Source organism: Rutilus rutilus (assembly GCF_951802725.1).
Source record: "Rutilus rutilus genome assembly, chromosome: 21".
In the NCBI taxonomy this organism is placed as follows: Eukaryota; Metazoa; Chordata; class Actinopteri; order Cypriniformes; family Leuciscidae; genus Rutilus; species Rutilus rutilus.
Window position 1 is genome coordinate 7,148,967 of NC_140226.1, and position 25,456 is coordinate 7,174,422.

Consider the following 25,456-nt stretch of genomic DNA (forward strand, 5'->3'; position numbering starts at 1 on the left):
TCAATGGCATCATCTCCGCGTTACCCTCGATTTCCGGTTATACTGTATTTTGTAGAAACCATGGAAACACCAAAGACACTTTAATATATTGTGTGCTTAATTAGACAGATGAGCAACGGTTTGGATACACTCATCGACAGAAAACTAATCACTGTTAAATAGCTCAACACAATTAGTCTTTTTGTTTAAATCTCGTTTTCTTGATTTACCACGAGTATCATATTTGCCATGATTAATATCGATCTAGCTCACTGCATTGTGCAACAAGTGTCTAATATAGTAGCCGCCGAGCAAACGCACAGAGTAGAATTATAACAACTTTTAACACTCTCAAATGTATCTAATATGATAGAACAGCGCTGCATTACCCCACATACGCAACGTTTACACAACACCAATTTTAACTAAAAACCGAAAACCTTTTATGCGTTTTGACTGTTCATTTACACGACAACAGTGTTTTTGGGGCCTGAAAACGTAAGCTTTTGAAAATGGGTTTCAAAGTGCAAGTTTTTGAAAACGATACTGTTATTGTCTCCTTGTAAACAACAAAAACGCAAATTTGTGAAAGCGGTGACGTCATGCACATATGTATTATGTGTTCAGTTCACAAAACCATTTGTAGGCTGGTTCTCCAAAAAGTGTGTAAAAGTGTGGCACTGTCAGAACATTGATCTGTTTGTTTGTGATGCAGAAATGTTTCTAAAAAAATGTTTTCTTTCTCTTTCCTCTTCTTCTTGTGAAGGTCTGGATGACAGCCTACAACAGTATGTGCACAACTTTGAGAGAGAGAAGATTAATGGAGAGCAGCTACTGAAGATCTCCCATCAGGACCTTGAGGAACTGGCTGTTTCCCGCATTGGCCATCAGGAACTGGTTTTAGAGGCCGTAGATCTCCTCTGTGCTCTGGTTAGTCTTATTCACCTTTGTTGTGCCTCTAAATTGTTACCTATTTGTTACATACTGTGTGTGTGTGTATATATATATATATATATATATATATATATATATATATATATATATATATATATATATATATATATATATATATATATATATATATATATATATATATATATATATACACCTGTATATATATATATATACACACACACTGTATATACATTTGCACTCGTGATATCGCTTATCTATATCACATTATATAAATAATAGACAAAAATCATGCATTTTTGAGATATTTTTAACTGCATTCGATAGGATTCATCACGCAGTGAGCTGTTGCCCTGTTTCATGTTCATCACCAATCAAGTGTATGAAATATAAGATGACCTACGTAGGTCTGGGGCGGGCGAGTGTGTTAACTGTGTTAAATCTTTTTATTTGCATTATTTTTCCATAAGTAATTAATTAAATGTATGCCTTAAATCGACAGCCCTAAAATATTCAGTATTTATATTGGCTAATGTGATTACTATATTCACTAAAGGCCTTTCCCGGCCTACAAATATTGATTAGTCAGTAGTATTATTGTCTCCCATTCATCTACTAACTTAAAAGAAATTGGTAGTTAGTCACATAACATTTGAGCATTCATGCAGAAAACAGCTTAAAGGGATAGTTCAACCAAAAATGAAAATGTTGTCATCATTTACTCACCCTCAAGTTGTTCCAAACCTGTATGAGTTTCTTCCTTCTGTTGAACACAAAAGAAGATATTTTGAAGAATGCTGGTAACCAGACAGTTTACGGTAGCCACTGACTTCCATGTTTGTTTGTTTTTCTTCCTACTATGGAATCCAATGGCTACCGTCAACTGTTTGATTACCAAACATTATTTAAAATACCTTTGTTTGTGTTCAACAGAAGAAATAAACTCTGTTTAGAACAACTTGAGGTTGAGTAAGTGATGACAGGAATTCAAGATTTAAGGATTCAAGAAAGATATGTAATGTGCACTGACTTTGGAATAATAATGCTGTTTACCACACAGAACAGTATGATTTTGAAAAAAGGAAACCAGGAAATCATTACACGAGGAATGACCACGGCTCAGAAAGACTTTGGTTTCTGTGGATGCGTGTTCTGTGGGGAAGAAAATTCAAGGACATGATATGAACACATGGAAATGCTTAGGTAGAATGTCTTGGTGGCTTTGACTGATGGTCATGCCAGTGCTTGTAAAAGATACCGTACATCGCAGTGTCCAGCACTGAAAGCTATAATTGTGCCCAGACCCCTAGCATCAAACGCAGACAATGGCCACAAATCTATTTTGGGTTCCCCATTTTTTTCTTAATAATCTAAAGAATCTTTTTCCACTTTAAATAATCTTTTGTTGCAATGGGAAGATTCCATTGATGTTAAAGGTTCTCCTAGAAACACAGATGCCAATAAAGAACCTTTATTTTTGCATATGTGTATGTAATTTCACACCCATTATTCCAAATACTTGACCACAGAATGCCTGATTGACCAATTATAATCAAGCATCCCAGAGAGCCATGTAATAAATCCTCAGATAAAATAATGCACTAATATACAGACAGAATCTCAGGTATTTCCTAAAATGTCAATTAACACATTTTGTGAAATGCATCATTGTCTAAGAAGAATTAATGATTTAGAATGAGACTCATAATGATTTTTCCAGATCATCTCCCCAAACCTCATACATCTGTTTTGTCCCTAAATCACAGCAGCGTCCTCGATGGAAAGAGTCTCCTATTGTCTCATAGCACTGGAAATGATATTAAAGGCACTCAGGCCAAGTATTGGATGCAGAAAGTGCTATGTGTTAGTGTTAGCAGTGCTCCAGATCTCTCCCTGATGGAGTGTCCTTAAGTCTATTTCATGCTGAACAGGAAACACATTCCCACCTCCATCTGTGAGAGCGTCTATGAACTTTGCCCTGATGGAGGAAACCAATCTCTCATTTCTTCAAACCATATCAGGTGTATTTAACCCTATCATTTGATAAATATAAACCCTCAAAGCGCATTGGGGAGTTATAACACAGTCTCATTTCAGGCCTTATATAATTTCTGATCATTCAATTGTCTGGAATGAATATTAATGTGTGTACCAGTGTAATATTGTCGTGCTGATATTAATGTTGAATCAAGTGCCTCTAGCAGACAAGAATTGAACAGGAAGCTAATTACGCTGTCTAGCTTTGTCTTGCATTATGGGTCTGTGAATTTCAGAGGATCCATGAAACAATAAAAACTGCATATGTTCTCAAATGAACATACTCGACAACAATTGGCAATGTGAGCAGTTTAAAATGCAAAGACTGCAGTGCTGCCATCACCAACGGTCAGAAGGCAATACTTTTATCCTTTAGGAGTATTAGACTTTCTGGAAATGTCACATTCAAATCTTTACAATCAGGGCAACTATTTAAGCTGCTGAAAAGGTTCTTATGGAGTCACAGAAGAAACCTGTTTCTCAATGGAAAGCCTCTGAGATTCACAGGACAGTTATTATTAAATGCACATTTACACTGCTAATTAAAAGTTTGGACCAATTAAGGTTTTTTTTGTTTGTTTTTTTTTTTTTTTAAAGTAGTCTCTTATGCTCACCATGGCTGCATTTATTTGATCAAAAATACAGTAAAAACAGTAATATTGTGCAATATTATTACAATAAAAAAACTTTTTTCTATTTAAATATATTTAAAAATGTAATTTATTCCTGTGATCAAAGCTGAATATTCAGCATCATTACTCCACTATTACTATTACTCCCAAACTGTTTTTGGTGTGTTTTTTTTTTTTTTTTTTTATGATACATGATAAAAAAAAAGAAAAATAATACTTTTCTTTTTCTTTTATTTAACGCATTAAATTGATCAAAAGTGACAGTAAATACATTTATAATCTTACAAAAGAATGTCCAAAAATATTGTTTTGGACATTCTATTCATCAAAGTATCCTAAAAAAATCACGGGTTCCACAAAAACTTTACATTGATCAGAAACATTAAAAATAATTATTATAAATTGATTATTCTAAACTTTTGACTGGTAGTGTAATAGCTTGCTGCTTAAAGGAATAGTTCACCTAATATAGATCAGCATTTACTATCAACATTTATTAGTGAAAGCAGGCAGAGACCAGTGGTTGTCCAGAGCTATAGCACTATAATGCCCGGTTTCACACGAGGCTTAAATCTAGTCCCAGACTAAAATGCATGTTTGAGTCTTAACTGAAAGCAACTTGCACTGAAATGTTAAAATATGTCAGTACCATTGTTTTGTCTCGCACATCAGAAATGTTGTTTTTTTTCTTCTAAGGCACATTTATAAAAGCTACTTAAATGTCCTAATTTAACTAAGGCCTAATCCTGGCTTAATCTAAGCCCTGTGTGTGAAACTAGCCCTACATGTCATTAAAGGGATACTTCACTGATTAGCATTAAGCTTTGTATCAGTAGAAACCCGGTAGTATTTTCGAATGACCGTGCTTCCCTCCCTCATGTCCCCCTGAGACGAGAGATTTCTGTATTGTGCGTCTGGAAAAAAAACTCAGATGACGCAAAAATCGTCTTTTAGCGTCATCGGAGGCTTTTCTGGCCAGAGGCTAGAGACTACAGCCAGTAGTAGGAGCTAGTTCCGCGTGTTTTCAGCCCGCCCATAGGAGGTGGGATCTCACGATAAAACGCTGTCTTTTCAGTTTCGAGTCAACTAATAGCGTAGTTGTATCATTTCTTCCAATACTGCCCTCTAACCGGTTGGCGTGGCGTGGGAGTGGCTTCGTAGGGCAGCGAAGCAAGTGCATTCTGGGAGTTGTTGTCTTTCATCCACATGAGCCAAAAATACATTTTCTGGCTTTTCTCAGTCTAGAAGGCACCAACTTCTAAATTAATTTCACATTTCTACTAGCCTGACAAGCCAGACCCACATCAAGATGTTGGATCTGGGAACACACCATTGGCAGGGCTCAATCCGAGGGGCGGGATAAACGGCTGGCTTTCAAATTCCCTCTGCACGCAATAGGACAGCGCTACAACCAACCAGAGCGTTTTCCCACCAGTGGAGCTAGTTGATAGATTCAACTTTTGCCGTATCCGGTCGGCAAAACTCCGAAAACATCTTCCTTTTTTAAGAATGACTTCAGTGCCGTTCTTTGTTCTTTTCTCAAAGAAAAGCTTAACTCCAAGTCTTCCAGAGTCGCGGCCAAAGCCGATTCGAATGGCCGCTGTTCGCCAGCAGCAGCTCTTCTTTGTTTTCAAGTAGCAGGGAATTCACATGGAACCGTCACAACTCTGCCATAATTGTTAAGCCCGCCCACCGACTCTATACATGATGTGATTGGCCTGACTAGAGTTTTTCTTTTCCAGCTCGCAAGCCAACGGAGAGTTGCTAGACGACCCTGGCTGCAAAATAAAATTTGCTGCCGCTAGGGTACATCTAGATTTCTAGGCTACATTTCTACTACATAAATGACCCAATTTAAATACACATTCATCTTTCCAGTGGTGAAATATCCCTTTAAATGAGAAGCCATATGACCCAAATTGGTTTGTTATTATACCTCAAAAAAGCCTTGCTTTAGTTTTTACATCCATAATGATGGGATGCAAGACATGTGAACCAATTACATTTGATGTTATTGACATCAAACCTGACACTTTCTGAGGCGCTGCTACATATGAATGTGCAAGCAAAATTGATCACAAACTGGTTTGCAATTTGATGAGGGTGAGGAAACGATGATATCATTTTTTATTTATGAGTGAAATATCCTTTCTAGACCACAGCAGATCAAGCTGAAGTACTTTTTTTTTTTTCAGAGATGAGCAGTTTTGGCTTAGATGCAGTACTTTTGCAAACTGAGATTTGCCAGACCAGGAGGAATGCTCTTGTCCTTTCCAAGATTTTAAAAGTAGAGCACGGGGGATGCCAGGTTTAGCAGCTAAATCAAGCACCACACATTTTGCCAAACAATTTTTAGAGTCTAAATAGGGCTGTGACATTTTAAGCAGTCCAATTGCTTTACATCATGTAACAGTTGAGCATGGGGTGTTGAATTTAATACACCAAGAATGATGCCTTCTAAGTGTGGATTAAATTTCAATGTATGTAATACAGTCTCTTTGCTTTTTGCTGCATCTGCTGAACAAGCCTACATTCATTGCATTCCAGAAGTGGATAGAAATTGTCTACTAAATACATAGTATTGGGCATATCAAGCATCAAGTTTTTATTTACAACTCAAGCAAGTGTTTTAAATCCATGGCGTAAAAGGACACCATAAAAAAACAGAAGTGAAATGTAAATTTGTTTGGTTGTGTAATGTGCAAATCTAATTGGTGTGGATTGCAACCTGAAGAATCTTTCACTGCTGATGAAGCAATTGGATTAATAGCTCTCTCAGTCAATGCCATGCAGGAATCACCAACTCTTTAAACTAAACTAAAATAAATAGTGAATAAAAAATTCAATCTGGATAAAGAAGGCAAATGTGCTTCTAGTATAGCTGCTTACTGAATGCATTTGGAACAGGAGAATATGGATTTGAAGTCATTTTAACTGCTCGAGTACTCAACAGATAAATCAGCTAAATACTTGTGTTGGGAAGATGGTGATGAAGCTGGTCAATGTGTCAGACTTAGACAGCTTCTTTGTGCCTTGCTGTTTTTTCAGCTTCTCAAGTTCTCACACCATGAGCACTGCATTTAAAATAGAGTGTCAAGTGAAAAAGCTTTCAAAAACATCTCAAGACCTGTTTCATTCTGTCAGTTGTGTTGTGTCAACTGGTTTTGAATGCATGATCACATTCTGTGTACCTAATCCTCAACAGTGTTGCACTTCCACATGCAGTCCTCGACTCTTATCCCGGCGAACTATAAGGCATCACCCAATATGCCATTGTAACAGTAATGAAAATGAAAAGGTTTGGTCAAATGCCCATACCTGTATAGCTGAAAGCATATGCGTTCAGCCGAATATAAACTCTTTCAAAGTATACTCCGTTTCTAGACACATGCGCACTAGAAAGCTTTACCTTTGTCCAGTGTCTTTGCTATTTCTCTCCATAAACAATAAAAATCACTTTGTATTCGTTTAAACTGGAGTTGCATGTATCTCTTAACTCCCCTCACACAAGTTCTCACCATAGACAGTAAAAGAAATGGACACAGCGACCCCATTGGATTCAACGGAGAAAAGTGAAGTCAATTAGAAGCACTCACTTCCTGATGGTCGAGCGTACTGCGCAGACTCAAACTGAGCTTGACAACGTAGATGTGACGTGAGCAACCTGTCTGTCTTCTAGTAGCTGTGCCAAGAGAAATCTGAATCATTCCCTTCCGAAACTTGCAGAGACGGAGAGTGTGAGTAGGAGGTATCCATGAGCTAGGAGCAGGAGAAACTTTTGCTAAGTATTCTGATTAATTATTTTGTCATTTTGCCTCCACGTCCCCTTGATTGCCTGCGAGCTTCTCCTCCTGTCCATACGGTAATTCTCTACTGTGCGACAGAGAGTCGCGTGGTTATGACGCAATCGTTAGCCTATTTTTACAAAAACTGCTTCTACGGGGCCATAACGTAAGATACAAGGTAATGGAGCCTTTTATACATTTTCGTGTTTCTTTAGAAATAAATAATGGACAAATGGAGTCTTTAAACGCCTCAGATGTAAAGTTATTCGCTGTCAAAGTGACGCCAAAATGAACGGGAGTCAATGGAATGCTAACAGCAGGTGGGGGTCGCTAATCGGCGGCGCCCGGGAAGCTTCAGTGTTTTCTGAAACATTTACCCCCTGGTTCTCACCAATGTGGACATCTTTTTTGTTGTTGTTCTGTCTCCGTTTCTTTTCAAATGTAACACAAAGGCTAGTGCCGCCTTGTGGTTAAACTAATTACTACAACAACAACAACAACAAAAGATGGATGTGCGAGCAGAGTGTACATTCAGTAGGGCTTGCACGATTTAGGAAAAAATCTAATATGCATGGCTGTCTTATCTTCATCATGTTCTTACATTAAAGAAAAGATTCTCTTTTGTTGATAAGCACTTCTCATTACAAATATGGGATTCACAGAGGCAGAGATGGAGTTCATGTGGTGCAGCGTTTACTGTGAACCAAGCCTCTCTGAGACACTGAAAACAGTGAGCTGCTTCACTCTAAAACACGCAAGCGCATACATTTAATTAAATCTTTGTGTTTTCATAATCGCACTAAGTCAAATCGTGATTTAGATTTTATTTTGATTAACATGCGGTTAGAAAAATCATGCTGTGGGTAAGCATGTACTATACTGATGACGATATTTACATCATGCACACTGTACGCATGTCCTAGCATACGCGTAAAAAACAAGTATACTTTGGGCTTTACGGTAATATATATAATTTTGTGCCTCTTCCTCAGAACTATGGTGTGGAAACGGATAACTTGAAGAATCTGGTGGTGAAGATGAGAGCTGTGACCAACAGCCTTCACAATGCAACATCAGAACGCAGGAAGAGTCCTACGTATGAAAGCAACACATCTAGCAAGCTCCCAAATGAATTCCTCTCCTCTGTGGTTGAACTTATTGGAGCAGCCAAAAGCCTCCTGGCATGGCTGGACAGGTACAATCATCCCTAGTCATCATTTCTTTACATATTATTTATGTTGTTTATTTCTGTTTCTATCGCTCCTTTATTTATGTATGGAGACATTCATTGGGAATTTAAGCATGTAAAAGGTTGCGCACTGATGATTTATAAGGAGCTTTTACTCTGAAGAAACTGATGGTAAACCTCTGGAAGCTCATATAATTCACTGCAGAGTCTGAACTTAGACTTGCATGAGCAGCACTTACAGATTTTTCCAGACAGGGCAGACAGTTGTAACCAGATACAATCCTCCTTTCTTTCCTTACCAGTCTGTGCACAGCTAACCACATCTTTCCCATGAAGGGTGAGATTTTTGTGAAGCTTTGTTCAAAATGCCAGTTAGCTATCTTGCTATATCCTCCCTACATAGGCAGCATCCGTACTGAAGTGGACCCTGATAAGTGACTGATTTACAACACTCTACATACACTCAGAAATTGCTAGTAAATTTCACAAATAATTATGGAATTTTGAAGTAGGAATGCTGAAATAGTATAATCTCTGTTTTATTACCTTTACAGTGCAGCTACTCCAGAAACCACAAAAAATGTTCCTTTCATGTTTCCAATAGACATGATCCATGCATATAGGCTTTTTACAATACAGATTGTTTTAAAGCAGCTTTAGAGTGATAACAGGAAAATAATGCAACAAAGTTTGTTTCGGCTGTACAGCAGATCTAGAAGAAAAATAGCGTCATAGTCCAGCTTAAGTAAATTCAGTGATGGTTCATTTCTGTTGTAAAAAAAGTTATTAATTTAGTTCATTTATATATATAGCAGCTCTAGAGAAAACAGTGATGTCATCGTCCAGCTCAGTTCAGTTCTCATATAATGGTGTCAATGCAGGCAGATCAAAAATATTGTTCAATATTACGTGTCCCCAACTAAGCAAGCCAAAGGTGGCAAGGAACCAAAATTGCGGTTGTTTTCCCACCTTAAAGTTAAAAGAGTCAATTGTGTTTTTCATAGAAGCATGGCTCAACACGGCTGTAGTGCAGTGCATTAAGAGTTCATTTGGTGTGGAGATGCAAAATGCTGCAGAAATGGAATTCAATCAACAGACAAAATGTAGCATTGCTTTTTCCCATTTCGACAGACAGTTAACAGAGTCAGGGTCTCCATTCAAGTAAATAGTTGTAGTACTTGCATGACTAGAAAGTGTGGCCCAAGGACGATATGGAGTGAGCTGTGTGACAGAGTGAGCTGACTTGTCTTAAAGGATTTCTTTTTTTTTTTTTGGTTTGACGTAGCATGTCGTTAAACTAACTAAGATACTAAACATAAAATACATTGAACATTTGAATTTAATGTAATTACTTATCCGCTGTCTTTATTTATTTATTTATTTATTTATTTATTGTTGCTACTTAATCTGACAAAAAGAGAAAAATTCCCTACACAGAAATTATGCTTGATATGAGTTACAATTTGTTTAGTCTAGTTTCATTCTAGTAGTTCATCCACCAAAAAAAAATTCTGAAAAATATTTAAGAAAGAATTCATGCAAGCGTTTTAACAAAAATGCAAGCTTTATGTTTCTGCTTTTAAACCCTTGAAGTGCAAGGCCGTTTACTTTGATTTTCAAGTGCCTTACTCTAACCACAATTTTGTGTGGATATTATGGCACAAAAGAACATTCCTTTAAAGTCAAAGCCACTGGTACTATTATTATGATGTTTTAACCACAGAAATTCAGTGATATTTTCTCAAGTTATATGGTGTCATTCTTCTGATCTGTCTGGATAAAAGAAATGGAAACTGTTTGACTGCACTTAATGGAGCTGACATGGTAATGTGTTTTATCCCAGCTCCAGTTTTTATGACCACCGATTCAGAAAATCCAGACACACAGTGATGGAAATAAAGTTCTTTGCTATTGTACAGCCACATCAGAAAATCCTATGCAAGAAGTTTGTTGTCCTGTGTTTTTAAGTCTTTAACCTTAATTTCCTCTGTCTGCAGAACTCCATTGACGGGAATCAGTGATTTCACCAGCACCAAGAACAAGATCATTCAGTTGTGTCTGGAACTGACCACTACAGTTCAACAGGTCAGTATGGCTTTTTAGGACAGACACACATGTTCATTTTTTAAGCTCTCATGCATTTCACAGTGGGGGATTTAGAGCTGAAAAGCTGAAGTCTGAAAGTCTGAAGCTAGTTATCTGACCATGTGCTGTCTTGCTGTGTTTGCTTTGGGGGATTTACTTCAGACAGAAATAAGCAGACCCCCCAACACATCAGTCACAGCTTCTGAGTTTACAGTTTCTTTAACACAAGCCAGGATGCTCTTTAACATGGCTGCCAACATTCCTCCATGTTATCTTCCTTGCTTGTGGTTGCCTTCTGCAAGAGCGCTTTCATAGCTGTCATAATCAGAGATACTTCAAGATGGATATTGGTTTGATAAGTACATACTCTCTCCTGTCTCGTTCTTCCTTGGCTAGAATTCATGTTTAGATTGTTTAATAGTATGTTTCAATGTTAAGTTTGAGTTTTTGACATTGGCAGATTGATCAGTACCAGTTTTCAATGTAGAAATTCCAAATTTCTTTCATGAATTTGGTTTGGTGTTTTCACACAGTAGGATGTCTTTTGAGAGACTTTTAACATTATGACAGCCCTGCATAGATTTTTGTTTGGGAAATGAAATATTGATATATTTCAACGCATCCGAAGCTCAAATCGGATCCGAAATCTCTGCATATGCATATGATCGGAACTCCACACAGCTCCCATACTAATGATGACTTCCGGTCCAACGGCTGTCGTTTGTTTTGTGCAGTGGAAAGGCGGCTTTAGAAGAGATGGAGCAAGAATAGTTGATGGCGTAGGAAGAGGAGAAGAGGGAGAAGAGATGGTAGAGTGGAGGGCAATGGTATTAGTGGAAAGAGCAAGAGAAGAAAATATAAAGAAGATATGAACAGAGGGAAAGGGGAGAGCAAGGTGTAAGAGGAAGGAGGAGAGATAGAAGGATAGGGAGGAGAGATAGATACACAATGCTGTCTTGGGGCCGCACAACACAGAAAGGCTTCTACATTTTTAAACTACCTCAATGAAATCCACTTTCCTCAAGGGTGATCAGGAGCAAATTGTGTAGTTGCGTGGGATAATGTCCAAGTTCACCGTTCAGCTCCGGTGCAAGAGTGGTTTGAACATCACCTACATTTCAGGATGGTGTTCCTTTCAGCTTATTCTCCTCTTGGAGATGGAAATTATATAATCACAGCCCCTACAACCAAGTACGTCTTTAAGTGATGGAAGAGGCCTGTGGAGAAGTTGAGGGACAAGGATGGATCCAGCATTCACAGCTTTTTTCCCCCCATGATCCATGACTCATGAAAATATATGCTGTGATGTTGATGAAATTCTTTGACCAGATGTAAATGAGAGGCAAGATCTATAAAGTTCAATGATTCTATGATTGCAGTACATTTATTTATTTATTTTGTTTTGTTTTTTGGGGCGAAAACTCATCATTATACAACTAAACTCATCAATCTTTGAAGAACACGATTAAAGAATATGAAAAACACGTATTTTCATTCCTGTATTTGTGTATCTACAGCTGAATTTATCATCAAATCAACAGAGAACACACTTTTGTAATTTTTGATAAATGCATTACTTGAATGAAATGCAGTGCTTCATTATGCAGTGAATACTGAACTGTTTTGCCAACATAAGAGTGTGTTTAGTTTTCTGTGTTCATTATTATGAGAGCAACTACATTCATTTGGAGAAATGTGTCAAATCGATTGAGAAAAACTGTAATGTTGAGTTTCCAGCCCAGTCAGAAGTTTAATGATGTGGGATACAAATGCAATTAAAATATCCCTTTAAAGCTGTCATATTGTCTCATGTGAAGAATCTGGGCAATATGTAAGTGACCTTCTTTACATAAAACCAATTTTAAAAAAGTTGATCACCAAAAAAAAAAAAGCCTTCATTGAAGGTTTCTTCCCCTTCTACCCTTAATGCACCAGATGCTGGTTTTCCTTGTCTTGTTTTGTCTCTCTCTTCCTCACATTGGTGTATTCCCGCAATGTGTTGTGTAATTATCTTGTCTCGGAGTGGACATGGAGATGTGATTCAAGGCTGAAAGCTGTTTTTTTGAGGCTGGAGGTCATTCACTGTTGCTCTGTAATTATACAACATTCCTGAATCTGAACTTTTTGTTTTTATTATTCACAGTGGTTTTAAACATGCTCTGCAATTTTTCTTTCTTCCCTGCACAGGACTGCACTGTGTATGACATGGAAGAGAAGGTTTTGGATGTTGTAAGTATCTTTTGCATTTCCATTATTCATTTCATATATAAAGTTATTTGTTATTTCTTTCACTTGTGTAACTGGTGATAAGGTGTCTCGTTTTAGTTAGTTTTATGTGTCTCAGATTCTCAGGCATGGGGTAAAATGCGAAAGTCTCATTACCTTTTATCATTGATCATTACCTGTAACACAAAAATCCTGTCTCAACCCCCAATAAACACCCCAAATACTGGGGCAAAGATGATTAAAAATTTATTTTTTATTAATAATAATAATAATAATATGTATGTACAGTATATACGCACACACGCATACAGGGTACATCTCAGTTTCCACAAAATAACATAGATAAGTTTAGTTTAGTTTATTTATTTTTTATAAAGCACATTTCTACTGCCTCAAGTGCAGCCCAAAGTGCTGTACAAAGCCATCGATAAAACCAAACACAGAGAATACAAATCGCAACAACATAAAATTAATATTTAGTTCTCTCCTGGGTCAGAGTCAAACGCCAAGCTATAAAAGTGCTTCTTCAAAGCCGTTTTAAAAGAGGGCAAAGTGGGGACAGAGCGGATGGCAAGCGGCAAGTTATTCCATAACCTAGGACCGGCTATCGGAAAGGCGCGATCACCTTTTTCGCTTGAGTCGGGACCGCGGTACTTGGAGCAATAATTTATCTGTCGATCTCAGATTCTTTACTGGCTGGTGCGGAATAATAAGATCTGACAGATAGGAGTGCGCGAGACCATTTGAAATTTTATAAATTATTAACCGGGCCTTGAGGTCGATCTGAAATCTGATAGGTAGCCATTGAAGAGATGTTAGAATCGGGGTGATTCTGTCCCTCTTTCTCATGCCAGTCAATGGTCTTAACGGCGGCATTTTGAACCAGCTGCAATCGATTCACCAATGACTGAGAGAGTCCTAAATACACCACATTACAATAGTCCAGTCTGGATGATATAAAAGCATGGATGATCGTCTCCAAATCTCTAAATGAGAGCATAGGTTTCATTTTAGCTAAGTAGTAGAAACTAGTTTTCACCACAGCACTAACTTGTTTTGCAAAATTCAACTCAGAGTCAAAAAATATACCCAGATTTTTTTGCGCATGGGTGAACATTTCTGGAGAGTGGCCCCGAGTAGCTAGAGATAAGTGGCGAAGAGCTAAGAGGGACAAAAACAACATCAGTTTTGCTCTCATTTAAGTGGAGAAAATTCTCAGGCATTTTACATCATCGAGACTTTTGATGTAAAATAACGCGATCATCAACTTTATAAAGCATATAAAGCAAATCTGCCTAATGTTACTGAATGAAATGCCGGCCCAGGACGAACTCTAGGACTGTGAAGCTTTGGGGGTGTTGATGGACTCGATCTACTCCATCTAGGTTTTGATCATCGTTCTGAATCTGATCCAGACGTAGGGCCCTATCTTGCACCCAGCGCAATTGACTTTGTACACTGACGCATGTATCATTCCTATTTTGCACCCGCGCACGCCGCACAGCGGACTTTTCCCTCCACAGACGCACGTCGGTTAACTAGCAAATACACTTGCGCTCCCCGGGGCGGTTCAGCGCAAAGAGGAGGCGTGTTCCGGCGCAAACGTTCCCTCATGCTATTTTGCAGGTTTAGAAAACAATTCCGCCAGTGACCAGGAAAAACCTAGTCTAAAGTCAGTGGCGCGTTGGGCATGTTATTCATGCTATTTTAAGGGCGCATGCTTGGCCATAATCAATGTAGCGTGTGCACAACGCGCATTACAATTTGATGCTCTCATCTACACAGAAGCAGCCGTTTTCATTTTTGCAAATCATACATTATTACTAGGAAAAATATTAGGTCTTGTAGGTCTTGATAAGCCTAGGGCTTCTACGTATCCCTTTACGAACAGTGTGATTATTATGCAAAAAAAAAAGGTTTTGTTTTTCTTGATTTTGTTTTATTTTTATTGATGGATATTTAATGTGTTGCTGTCTTTGGTTTAATTTATTTTTTAATTGTTCGAAATAAAGATTTCATTCATTTATTCATATTAATACACGAGGGAAATCATTGTTGTGTCCATGAAGATGTGAAAATAAAATAGGCATAAATCTAGCTTACACATTTAATCATATGCCCAAATTATCATACGCCTGTTTAACCGAAGCTAATTTGGGTGTGTTTGTTTCTCCATCCCCAATGTTACTTCTCTGTGTTTTACGGCCGTGACGAGGACGTCGGTCTCCTCGGCTGTGATCCGCTCCTGGCGTGCGCCTGGCAAATCCGCCGTTATAATAGGAATCCGCTTAGAAAAAGCGCGCCTGCTCTTAAAGGGAATGTGAGATGTCGCTCTGATTGGTTTATTTCACGTTACGCCCAAACCACACCTATGAATAATGAAGCTACGTCAGACCAACCCCTTTTAGATTTGCGTCGGACGCAAGAGTCATTTATCCCGCCGGGAAAATAGCAACAGCGCCGAGACCCGCCCACAAAGTTACTTGCGCTTTGCGCTTTGACACTTGCGTTTCAGATCGTTAAAATAGGGCCCGTAGTCTTTGACAAAAACATGATTTTCTCAGCTTTTAGCTCAAAATGTTGCTTTTTTAATAAACAAACACACAATCAAGTGTTGATAAAAAATTGCATTAAGCTGGAAAATTGTTATCTTTTTTTTTTTTTTTTTTTGTCTAAAAGCAGAGGGACTTGCTCAAGTGCAGTGAAATGTAAACACATGCATATTGGGAAGGGTGAAGGAAGTTTAGAATTGACATGCAAGCACACGCTCTTGCATTAAGTCTAGGCATAATAGGTTGACAAAATCACACACACAAAGCTTGAATAGGTTGAGTCCTGTTTTCCTTCCCTGTCAAGCATCTGCGGAATAAAGAAAGGCAGCCCATTCATGTGAAGTTGATAGTATAATTGGGCTGTCTGCAATACAAGACAAATACAGGTCAAAAGTTTTTGAATTTTTTTTTTTTTACATTGAAACATTAATATTGTTAAATATTGTTACAATTTAAAATAATTGTTTTCTTTTTTTATATTTTTTTTTTATGTATTTTATTCCTGTGATGGCAAAGCTGAATTTTCAGTATTACTCCAGTGAAGTTCACATGAAACAAGTTATTGTTATTGTTGAAAAAAGTGGTAACTTAAAAATGTTTTTAGTAGTCAAAAATATTATTTAACATCACTGAACCAACCTATACATAAACCTGAACATATCAATTTATACCAGCTAAATAATTTTTTATAGGTTAATAGGTTAGCTCTTTACTATATTAAGGTTATACTTTGCACAGTTTACCATTCAAAAGTTTGGGGTAAGTAAAAGTAAAAAAAATACAAACAATTATACTTTTATTTAGAAAGGATGCATTCAATTGATCAAAAGTGCCAATAAAGACATTTATAAAGTTACAAAATATTTCTATTTAAAATAAATACTGTTTTATTGAACTTTCTATTCATCAAAGTATCTTGAAAAAAATGTGTCACGGTTTTCACAAAAATATTAAGAAGCAAAATGTTTTTAACATTGATGATAATAGAAGCCATTATTACTAATAATTAGTGATCACCAACTGCACATTTCAGCATAATAACAACAAATCAGCATATTAGAATGATTCCTGAAGGATCATGTGACACTGAAGACTGGAGTAATGATGCTGTTGCCATCACAGGAATACATTACATTTAAAAATATATGAAAATAGAGAACCGTGATTTTAAATTGTAATGATATTTCACAATATTACTGTTTTTACTGTATTTTGATCAAATAAATGCAGCCTTGGTATAAGAGACTTATATAAGAGTATATATAAGACTTATATAATACTTGGTATAAGAGAGAGGTAATAAGAGACTTCTTAATTATTCCAAACTTTTGACCGGTAGTGTAGATTATTTGTATCTTTTGTTATGTTGTACTCTAGCTATATTTATACAGAAAGGATAAAGTGATACTCGACAGGACATTCAACTCTTCAAATTGCAACCTAGGTTAAATTTTGAAACAATTCCAACAGCGACTTATTAATAAATCAAATGAAACCATGTTGTTTAATGCTGTTCTCTCCAGTGTTTCATCCAGAATATACTGTTCAGTTTGTTGACACTCCTGTCCTTGTGCACTGAGCGGAAAATTAAATCAAAGCTCGGATAGCATTCACTTTGTTTATGCATGGCCTGTGGTTTATTTATGTGCTTGGCTTGGGTGGATTCATGTGGAATTTTAAAGTATATCTGTTTTTCTAGGCACGGATTAAAGATTGCATTAGATTAAATTAAAATAAGTGTTTATATTATTGTCACAATCAACATGTCAGTCCATTTAGACTCTGGAAAACGAAAATGCACAGAAAACATCCTGAGTGACAGAATTTGAAGATGTAATTCATGCAGGACTATTTTTCTAAACACTCTGTTCTCCTGAATTACAGTCAAAGGTGTTGAACGGTATTTGTGACCAGACTGTGAGAACCACGTCTGATCCTCTCATGAGCCAGTCAGCATGTCTGGAGGAAGTTCAGCTGACCAACATCAAACCAGGAGAGGGATTGGTGAGAATTATTATTTATATTCATAATGTTTTTATGTTATTCCTAAAAAGGACATCTCAAACCGGGTCATAACGACAAAAATTAAAATTCTCTCAACATTTACTCACACCCATGCCATTCAAACACAAAAGGAGAACATTTAAAGAAAGTATTAGGGTTGTGCATTTTAGCCAGTTTTCCTTTCAAGTACTCAATAGATCAATAAAATGAGTACTCAATTTTGACTAAAACATATTTATGTATAATATATTAAATATCATCAGTTTTCTTTTTTATGAGAAACATCTATCAGGATCGTTTAAAATGAAGTACATTTTTAAATAGTTCAATAATATATACTGGTAAATTTCCTTTAATTCAATCAAACTAATAATTTTAGATTATCTATTTAGATATATATTCAAAACATAATATTACAAATTCTATATATCCACACAAAATGACATAAATCCATAAGTGAACTTGAACTGTTGCATTCTTGTCAAATACATACATGTAACTTAACTTAAAGGGATAGTTTACCAAAAAAAAAAAAATTCCGATCAACTGTTTGGTTACTGAAACACTTAAAAATATCTTCTTATTCAGCAGAAGAAAGAACTTGTTTGGAACAAATTGAGGGTCAGTAAATGATGACAGAATTGTCATTTTTGGGTGAACTATCCCATTAAACTCAATATTAGGACTTTAATCTGCACAAAAGCACACTAGTGTCATGGACTTGACGTTGATAGTTGTGAATGCACTCTTCTAGCAACAGCACACTAAAACAAGGGCAACTAAAGCACAAATAAAATTGTATTACTGTATCGCTCTCATTATAATGTCATGTTTGCTCTGTACATCTTGCACTTTACCATATTTTCATTATCAAAGTGATTCCAGGCATCACTGAACTTTCGAAGGCATAGTTTCACTTTAGTTGTCTGGTCTGGACAGCATGTCGTCCCAACACTATCAATGAATAAAATTATGAATTCAGAAGTCTTTGATTATAGTTATGTGGACTGCTTTTATGACTCTTTTTAATGGTGCTTTTGCATCAGTGCAATCAAATCCTTCAGTATGTTTCCTTTTGTGTTCCATGTAACGAAAAAAAAAAAAGGTGTCAAACAGGGCCTGAATTTAATGAGGGCTTGGGGCAAAAAAGCTACCAAAACGTAGAGAAAAAAATGCACCTGCACAGTTAAACTAAGACTATTATGGCTGTTCCAATTAAAGTGAAATGTGAAAAAGAAATTAAAAGTGTTGATTGCTGCATTTCATTAGAGCTGCTCATGTTGTATCAGATTTATTTTTAACGTTTTTGCACTGTGGACCATTCTAACCAATCACACACGTTTATATTGAGCTCATGAACGCAATGGCCAATCAGAGGGATTCAGATTAGTCAATTTTTGGTGTTTTTGTTTTATTGTTGGTCCAAGATGGTCTACCAGCATAACTGAGATGGTGTTCCTTGTCGACTTTGTCCCTAACGGTTTGATTACAAATGACCAGCTTGGACCAGCTAAGTAAAACCAGTTGTCGTCAGAAAATGAAACTAGCGCATAGAATATGAATCAGACTTCTATTTTCTCTGTATGTTTGCAGGATCCTGTCTGCCAATTGTATATAGTGCTGTTCTCTCTCTATTTCTGTTGTTTTTCATGTTTTCTCTCCCTGTCTTCCTGTTGCTCAGGGCATGTACATCAAATCCACCTACGATGGACTTCACGTCATCACTGGCACCACTGAACATGTGAGTAAAGGCTCTGATGACATAAGCATTTGATTCATCTCTGTTCGCTTTTTGATGCCAACGGCTGAGATAAATTTAGCCTCTGTGTGCACGTAATGTTCAGTCTAAATGAACAAACGCAGAAATAGATAGGGCTTCTTTTAGATTGAAACTGAACAGTGTTTGTTAGGGTTCCAGATGGCGCACAGGAATTGTACTTTCTCAGTAAGAATGTTGCCATACATGTCAAGTTAAATTAGATTGCATTCCTTGGAATGCATGAACTGATTCTGTAAAATCTATATCTTGAATGCAATACAAGCCACTTTAATCTTAGTCTTCCGTATGCATAAATGTCATTTCAGAGGTTTGTAAAAAAAAAATCAACATGTCCATGGATTCTTAAAGTATTTAGATTAAATTCACAAAATATAAAGCTGTTAATTTTTTTTAAATAGCATAGAAGAAAAGATGGGAGATGCTTCTGTTATTTGGATAGTGTTATCAATATATTCATCGATGCAAAGAAAAGATGGTTGTATGGATTTACATAGCCGTCATTGAAGATCACAAGTATTGAGCATGATGATGTTTAAAGGAGAACTCCGGTCAATTTTAACATTGAGCTCATTTTTTTGTACATTTGGAGTGCTGTCAATACAGAGAACAACGACAAAAATCGGTGTTGCCTACACCGAGTTATTCTATTTTAAAAATTTGCACCCTATTGACTTCAATGGGGCAAGTAGTAAGCCTGCTTTTTAGCCTCTTAACATCCTTTAAGTGTCATTACAAGTGCACAGAAAATGTGAGTGATTCCTTCCGAGTGAACACGGGTGGATCTGACTGCAGTAGATGTTAGAGATATTAATAAAAATGAAGTTAATTCAGCCAGCGCTCATACCTTTGTTTACATCCTGTTTTCGGTGGAAGTCCACAGTAGTCGATTGTCGAGTTCACGCGCGTGATCATAGGTACTAAACCTATGCGCGTGAACTCGACAATCGATTACTATGGCCTTCCACCGAAAACAGGATGTAAACAAAGGTATGAGCGCTGGCTGAATTAACTTCATTTTTATTAATATCTCTAACATCTACTGCAGTCAGATCCACTCGTGTTCACTCGGAAGGAATCACTCACATTTTCTGTGCACTTGTAATGACACTTAAAGGATGTTAAGAGGCTAAAAAGCAGGCTTACTACTTGCCCCATTGAAGTCAATAGGGTGCAAATTTTAAAAATAGAATAACTCGGTGTAGGCAACACCGATTTTTGTCGTTGTTCTCTGTATTGACAGCACTCCAAATGTACAAAAAAATGAGCTCAATGTTAAAATTGACCGGAGTTCTCCTTTAAGGGTTAGTTCACCCAAAAATGAAAATTCTGTCATTAATTATCGTGTCGTTCCAAACCCGTAAGAATTTCGTTCATCTTCGGAACTCAAATGAAGATCTTTTAGATCATAGAATATGAGATTATTCTGTCTCTCCATTGACATCGACGCAACTACCACTTTGACACTTCAGAAAGTTCATAAAGAGATTGTAAAACTGATCCATACGAATTGAGGAGTTTAAGTCCACATTTTCATGAATTTTTTATTTTTGGGTGAACTGTCGCTTTAATTTTTTTTTTTTTTAAATGTATTTATTTTAATTTTTTTCATTGTCTTTAACATGCACATCCCCTGACTTTTTGTGACCTGTTTAATAACGGACATTCTTGACAGTGTCAAAATTGCACAACGCTTCTGCTCGAAGCTAAATTCCCACTGCTCAAGTGATGATTCATGCACCCCAATTGATGATTAATTTCAGATTGTTAATCACACTGACATTTGCTTTATTGTCATGGTATCGTTTATTTTTATTACAAAACAACAAAAGCTTGACTGAGTCAAACCTGTTCTCAAAACCTTTTGGATAATTCATTAAAAACAACAGCTCATACAAGTCATTTGTTAGTGAATTATACTACAAAGGTGTGTTGTTTGTTTTTGCGTGCAGCCCTTTAACAGCGACGCCACTGAAAACACAGCTGTAATGTGTGATGCATCTAGTATTCATTTTGTCAGCTATTTTATTATTAAATGTCTGAGCATTTTAGTCTAGTTTTAGTCAATGAAAACTTTGTCACATTTTTCGTCATGCTGCATTTAAACTGTTAAACTGGTAATAAAGATTATTTTGCACAAAATAAGGTACAATAAACATGATTTATTGTACCTCATCATTGACTATTTATCATATCAATTAACAATCTCTGTCTACCTTATAAAAACTGGTAAAACAAGAAACTACTCTAAAAAATTTAAACCTAATAGTAATTCCAATAACTCCATATTCAGCAAAAGAAAAAAAAAAAATCATAATTGACACTAGGTTGATCATTTTAGAAATATGTAAAAACAAGTTATGCCCAGCAACAGTTTTGATAATTGAATTTGAGAACTTTGTATAGCATGTGTTCATATAATGTACACTGTTCTTAAAGGGATAGTTCGGCCAAAAATGATATTAAACCCATGATTTACTCACCCTCAAGCCGTTCGAGATGCATATGTCAATCATTTTTTCAGACGAACACATTTTCAGTTATTTTAGAAAATGTCTTCGAACTTTCAGTGGTTATAATGTCAAGTTATGGGGTCCACCTCCTTCAAGACCCAAAAATGTGCATGCATCCTTCACAAAAGTAATCCATCCGGCTCCAGGGGGATAAACGAAGGCCTTCTGAGGGTAATCCGTGCGGTTTTGTCGTAAAAAAGTTTTTTTATCTGGATGGATTACTTTTGTGAAGGATGCATGCACATTTTTGGGACTTGAAGGAGGTGGACCCCATAACTTGACATTATAACCACTGAAAAGATCGAAGACATTTTCTAAAATAACTGAAAATGTGTTCGTCTGAAAAATGATTGACATATGCATCTCGAACGGCTTGAGGGTGAGTAAATCATGGGTTTAATATCATTTTTGGCCGAACTATCCCTTTAAGAAGACATGCTCTTACTTTGTATTTCATGTTTTGATTTATGTGCATGCATATATGTTGTGCCTTTATTTCTGTTTGTGGTGATGCTTATTTATGAACCCACAACATGAACTCAACAAATCTGGCCAGCACTAACAATTTAGATTTAATTCATTAGTAATAAAAAAAGGGGCAATCTTTTTTTCTTATTTAATTATGTATATATTTAGTGAGGGGGCTAGGGATTGCATCTTGTTCACAACAATTACAAATGGTTTTGACAGAATGTGAATATTTAAAGTAAAACAAATACTTATAGAATGTCCCCTCTAGTCTCCAGCAGATTTGACACACAAGATCCACGCTGGAGATGAGGTCATCCAGGTCAACCAGCAGACAGTGGTAAGCATTTCTTTATTCGCATATAGTTTTTTGTATTGTACAATGGTATTTTCTATTAAAATAAACCCTTTTTGTTTTTCATCTATACCGTTTTAGTACTGAATGAAATGCGTGTTTACGTAATTTCTCTCCACCCCGTCTGCTATATTGGATCAATTTCTTCACGATTAGTCATATTTGTGCAGACTCATGTTCAGAAGTGCGTTCTCTGTGCCATGATTGTGCCTGTGATAATCTGAAAAGCCTGAGCAGAATTCTTTTCAGTAGTGCTTAAGGGCTTGTGCTTGTTTGCTCCAGGTGGGCTGGCAGCTGAAGAACCTGGTGGCCAAGCTCAGAGAGGACCCTAAACGTGTAGTTCTTATTTTAAAGAAAAGACCCACAGGAACCTCAGGATTTACCCCAGCACCTCTCAAAAACATGCGCTGGAAACCGCCCGTGCCTCAGGTGTGTCATTCATAACGCATTAACAGTCATCAACTCTCACATGAACATAGAAGTGAACTGAATTGTGTTTTCTGATGGAAGAAAACATGCATGAAATATAAATGTTATACTATATGACCAAATATACACTTCTGGTCAAAAAGTTCAATGTTTTTTTTTAAGTCTCTTATGCTCACAAAGACTGCATTTATTTGATCAAAAATACAGTAAAAACAGTAATATTGTGAAATATTATTACAATTAAAAGGAACTGCTTTCTATTTGAATATATTTTAAAACGTAATGTATTGTGAACAACACCGATCTTCAGTGTCACATGATCCTTCAGAAATCATTTTAATCATTAAAGGGCTCTAGTTACACCAAGGGAATGTCAGCAGTATTATTTGAACAAAGTGCTGTGGTTTATTATGGAGGCCCGCACATGACATGCAGGGAAAAAAAAATGCATATCATGGCCTCGTTTTACTAAATCGTTCACTTGAATTAGTTAAATCAAATAGTTCAACGTGGCCATGATTTTGCGAATGAATTCTTAATTCATGGCCATGATTTAACTAAAACAAGTGATTGATTTAGTAAATTGTGGCCACGCTATATATTTTTTGTTTGCATGTCATGTGCGGGGCTCTGTAGTTTATAAATCTTCAAATAAAATAAAAGAATTGTGTGTATGTGCCATGTTTCGGTTTATACAGTGGTCCCAAAAAGATTTTGGAGTCACGCTTAAATGTCTAATATTGTTTGAACAGTTGATCTATTGTTGTATCATTTGAAAAAATATAATTAATCATTATATTATACTGTATACATATAATCAATTTATTTCCTAACACATCATATTAGGTATTTTGTTTGAACAAATGTTGCTACATTGATATATCAGTTTATTATTTGTTACTCCATTTAGTGATGTCTTGATGATATGTGCCTTTTAATTTGTGAAGAGATGTTTTACAAAAGGTTTTCCTCATGTTCTACAGAGCTCCACCTCTCCCAGTAAGAGTCAGTCACCAGACGAATCTGCCAAACTGTGCAGTAGAAAGGACAAGCCTGCCATACTGGACCTGTACATCCCTCCACCTCCCTCAGTGCCTTACACTCCACGGTGAGCCTGAAGCGAAAACCTCCGTCAATGTTCTCTTGTAACATGTAGCATTCAAATACCTTGTGAATATCATGGTGTTTTGATTATAGTAAACATTCCAGAGTATAATGGTATTTAGGGCTGTCACTAACGATTATTTTGGTAATCAAGTAATCGGTTGATTATTTTGAAGATTAATCGAGTAATAGGTATATTTTTATTACAACCCAAAAAATATAAATAAATATCCAGTGAACAATAGCCTTTACATATACATATATAAAATACATATACATATATAAAATGACTTAATATATAAACTCGATTACTAACGTAACCTCGGTTCTCTCTAGAAGAGGGAACGAGTACTGCGTAAGTATCTTACGCTAGGGGAAAATCCCTTTTCCACGAGATACTGAAGCCAAGAAAATTATCCTTAATTTTGTATTATTGTAAAACGCGTTGCGGCAGCATGCAGACATAGGCAAGACGGCTTGTGTGCCTATTGGCTGCTCTGCGGCAACTGCAGCAGCCTATCGAGCGAGGCCTAGCGTGACGTCAGACCCAATGGGGTGCTTCGCGCCCACTGCGTCACGTCCCGCCGAAACGGGCGTGGCCTAGGCCTATAAATCCAGCTCGCAGGCAGCTATTTCTGGTTTTTCATCGCCGAAGCTTAACCAGAGCGTGTGCATGCACGGCAAGATACGCAGTACTCGTTCCCTCTTCTAGAGAGAACCGAGGTTACGTTAGTAACCGAGTACGTTCTCTTATGAGAGGTCTCTCGTACTGCGTAAGTATCTTACGCTAGGGGACCCAATGTAAAACGCCGTGCGTGCTGAGATCCAACACCAAAGACCCAAGGGCGAAGCCCGGGGTTCAAATAGTGCATAATCACCAGGGGAACTCACAGGGAGTCCGGGAAGAGGCAGGGGCGGAGCCGCGCTCTTCCACATGCAGTAGCGTCCTTAAGACGCAAATGTCATGATACAGCCAGGGCAGAGTGCGGCCTGAGCTGATGGGAAATCGTGGGTCTTAACAATGCCCATAACCATTTATACGTCGATCGGTGAGCATTGCTGTTGAGCCGAGCCGTCTTGCCTATGTCTGCATGCTGCCGCAACGCGTTTTACAATAATACAAAATTAAGGATAATTTTCTTGGCTTCAGTATCTCGTGGAAAAGGGATTTTCCCCTAGCGTAAGATACTTACGCAGTACGAGAGACCTCTCGTAAGAGAACAAATATTCAACAATATTATTGATCTGTCTGCATTGACAGCATTATATGAGAACTGAACTGAGCTGAATGATGACATCACGGTTTTCTCCAGAGCGGCTATATATATATATATATATATAAACTAAATTAATAACTTTTTTACAATAAAAATTAACCATCACTGAACTTAAACTAGACTGTGACGCAA

The 25,456-nt window shown here is 36.9% G+C and overlaps 1 protein-coding gene across 3 annotated transcripts in view; it reads left to right on the forward strand.

Annotated features, from left to right (window-relative positions):
- LOC311281152 (connector enhancer of kinase suppressor of ras 3-like) overlaps positions 1–25,456 on the forward strand; it is an 86,523-nt gene that overhangs the window by 20,858 nt on the left and 40,209 nt on the right. For all 3 annotated transcript variants that reach the window (XM_084393885.1, XM_084393886.1, XM_084393887.1), the window contains exons 2-10: positions 746–909; positions 8,338–8,540; positions 10,532–10,619; positions 12,807–12,848; positions 17,282–17,401; positions 19,083–19,142; positions 22,431–22,499; positions 22,797–22,943; positions 23,927–24,051. In XM_084393885.1, coding sequence (XP_084250011.1) covers positions 746–909; positions 8,338–8,540; positions 10,532–10,619; positions 12,807–12,848; positions 17,282–17,401; positions 19,083–19,142; positions 22,431–22,499; positions 22,797–22,943; positions 23,927–24,051 — 1,018 coding nt within the window. The remainder of the gene's footprint in view (positions 1–745; positions 910–8,337; positions 8,541–10,531; positions 10,620–12,806; positions 12,849–17,281; positions 17,402–19,082; positions 19,143–22,430; positions 22,500–22,796; positions 22,944–23,926; positions 24,052–25,456) is intronic.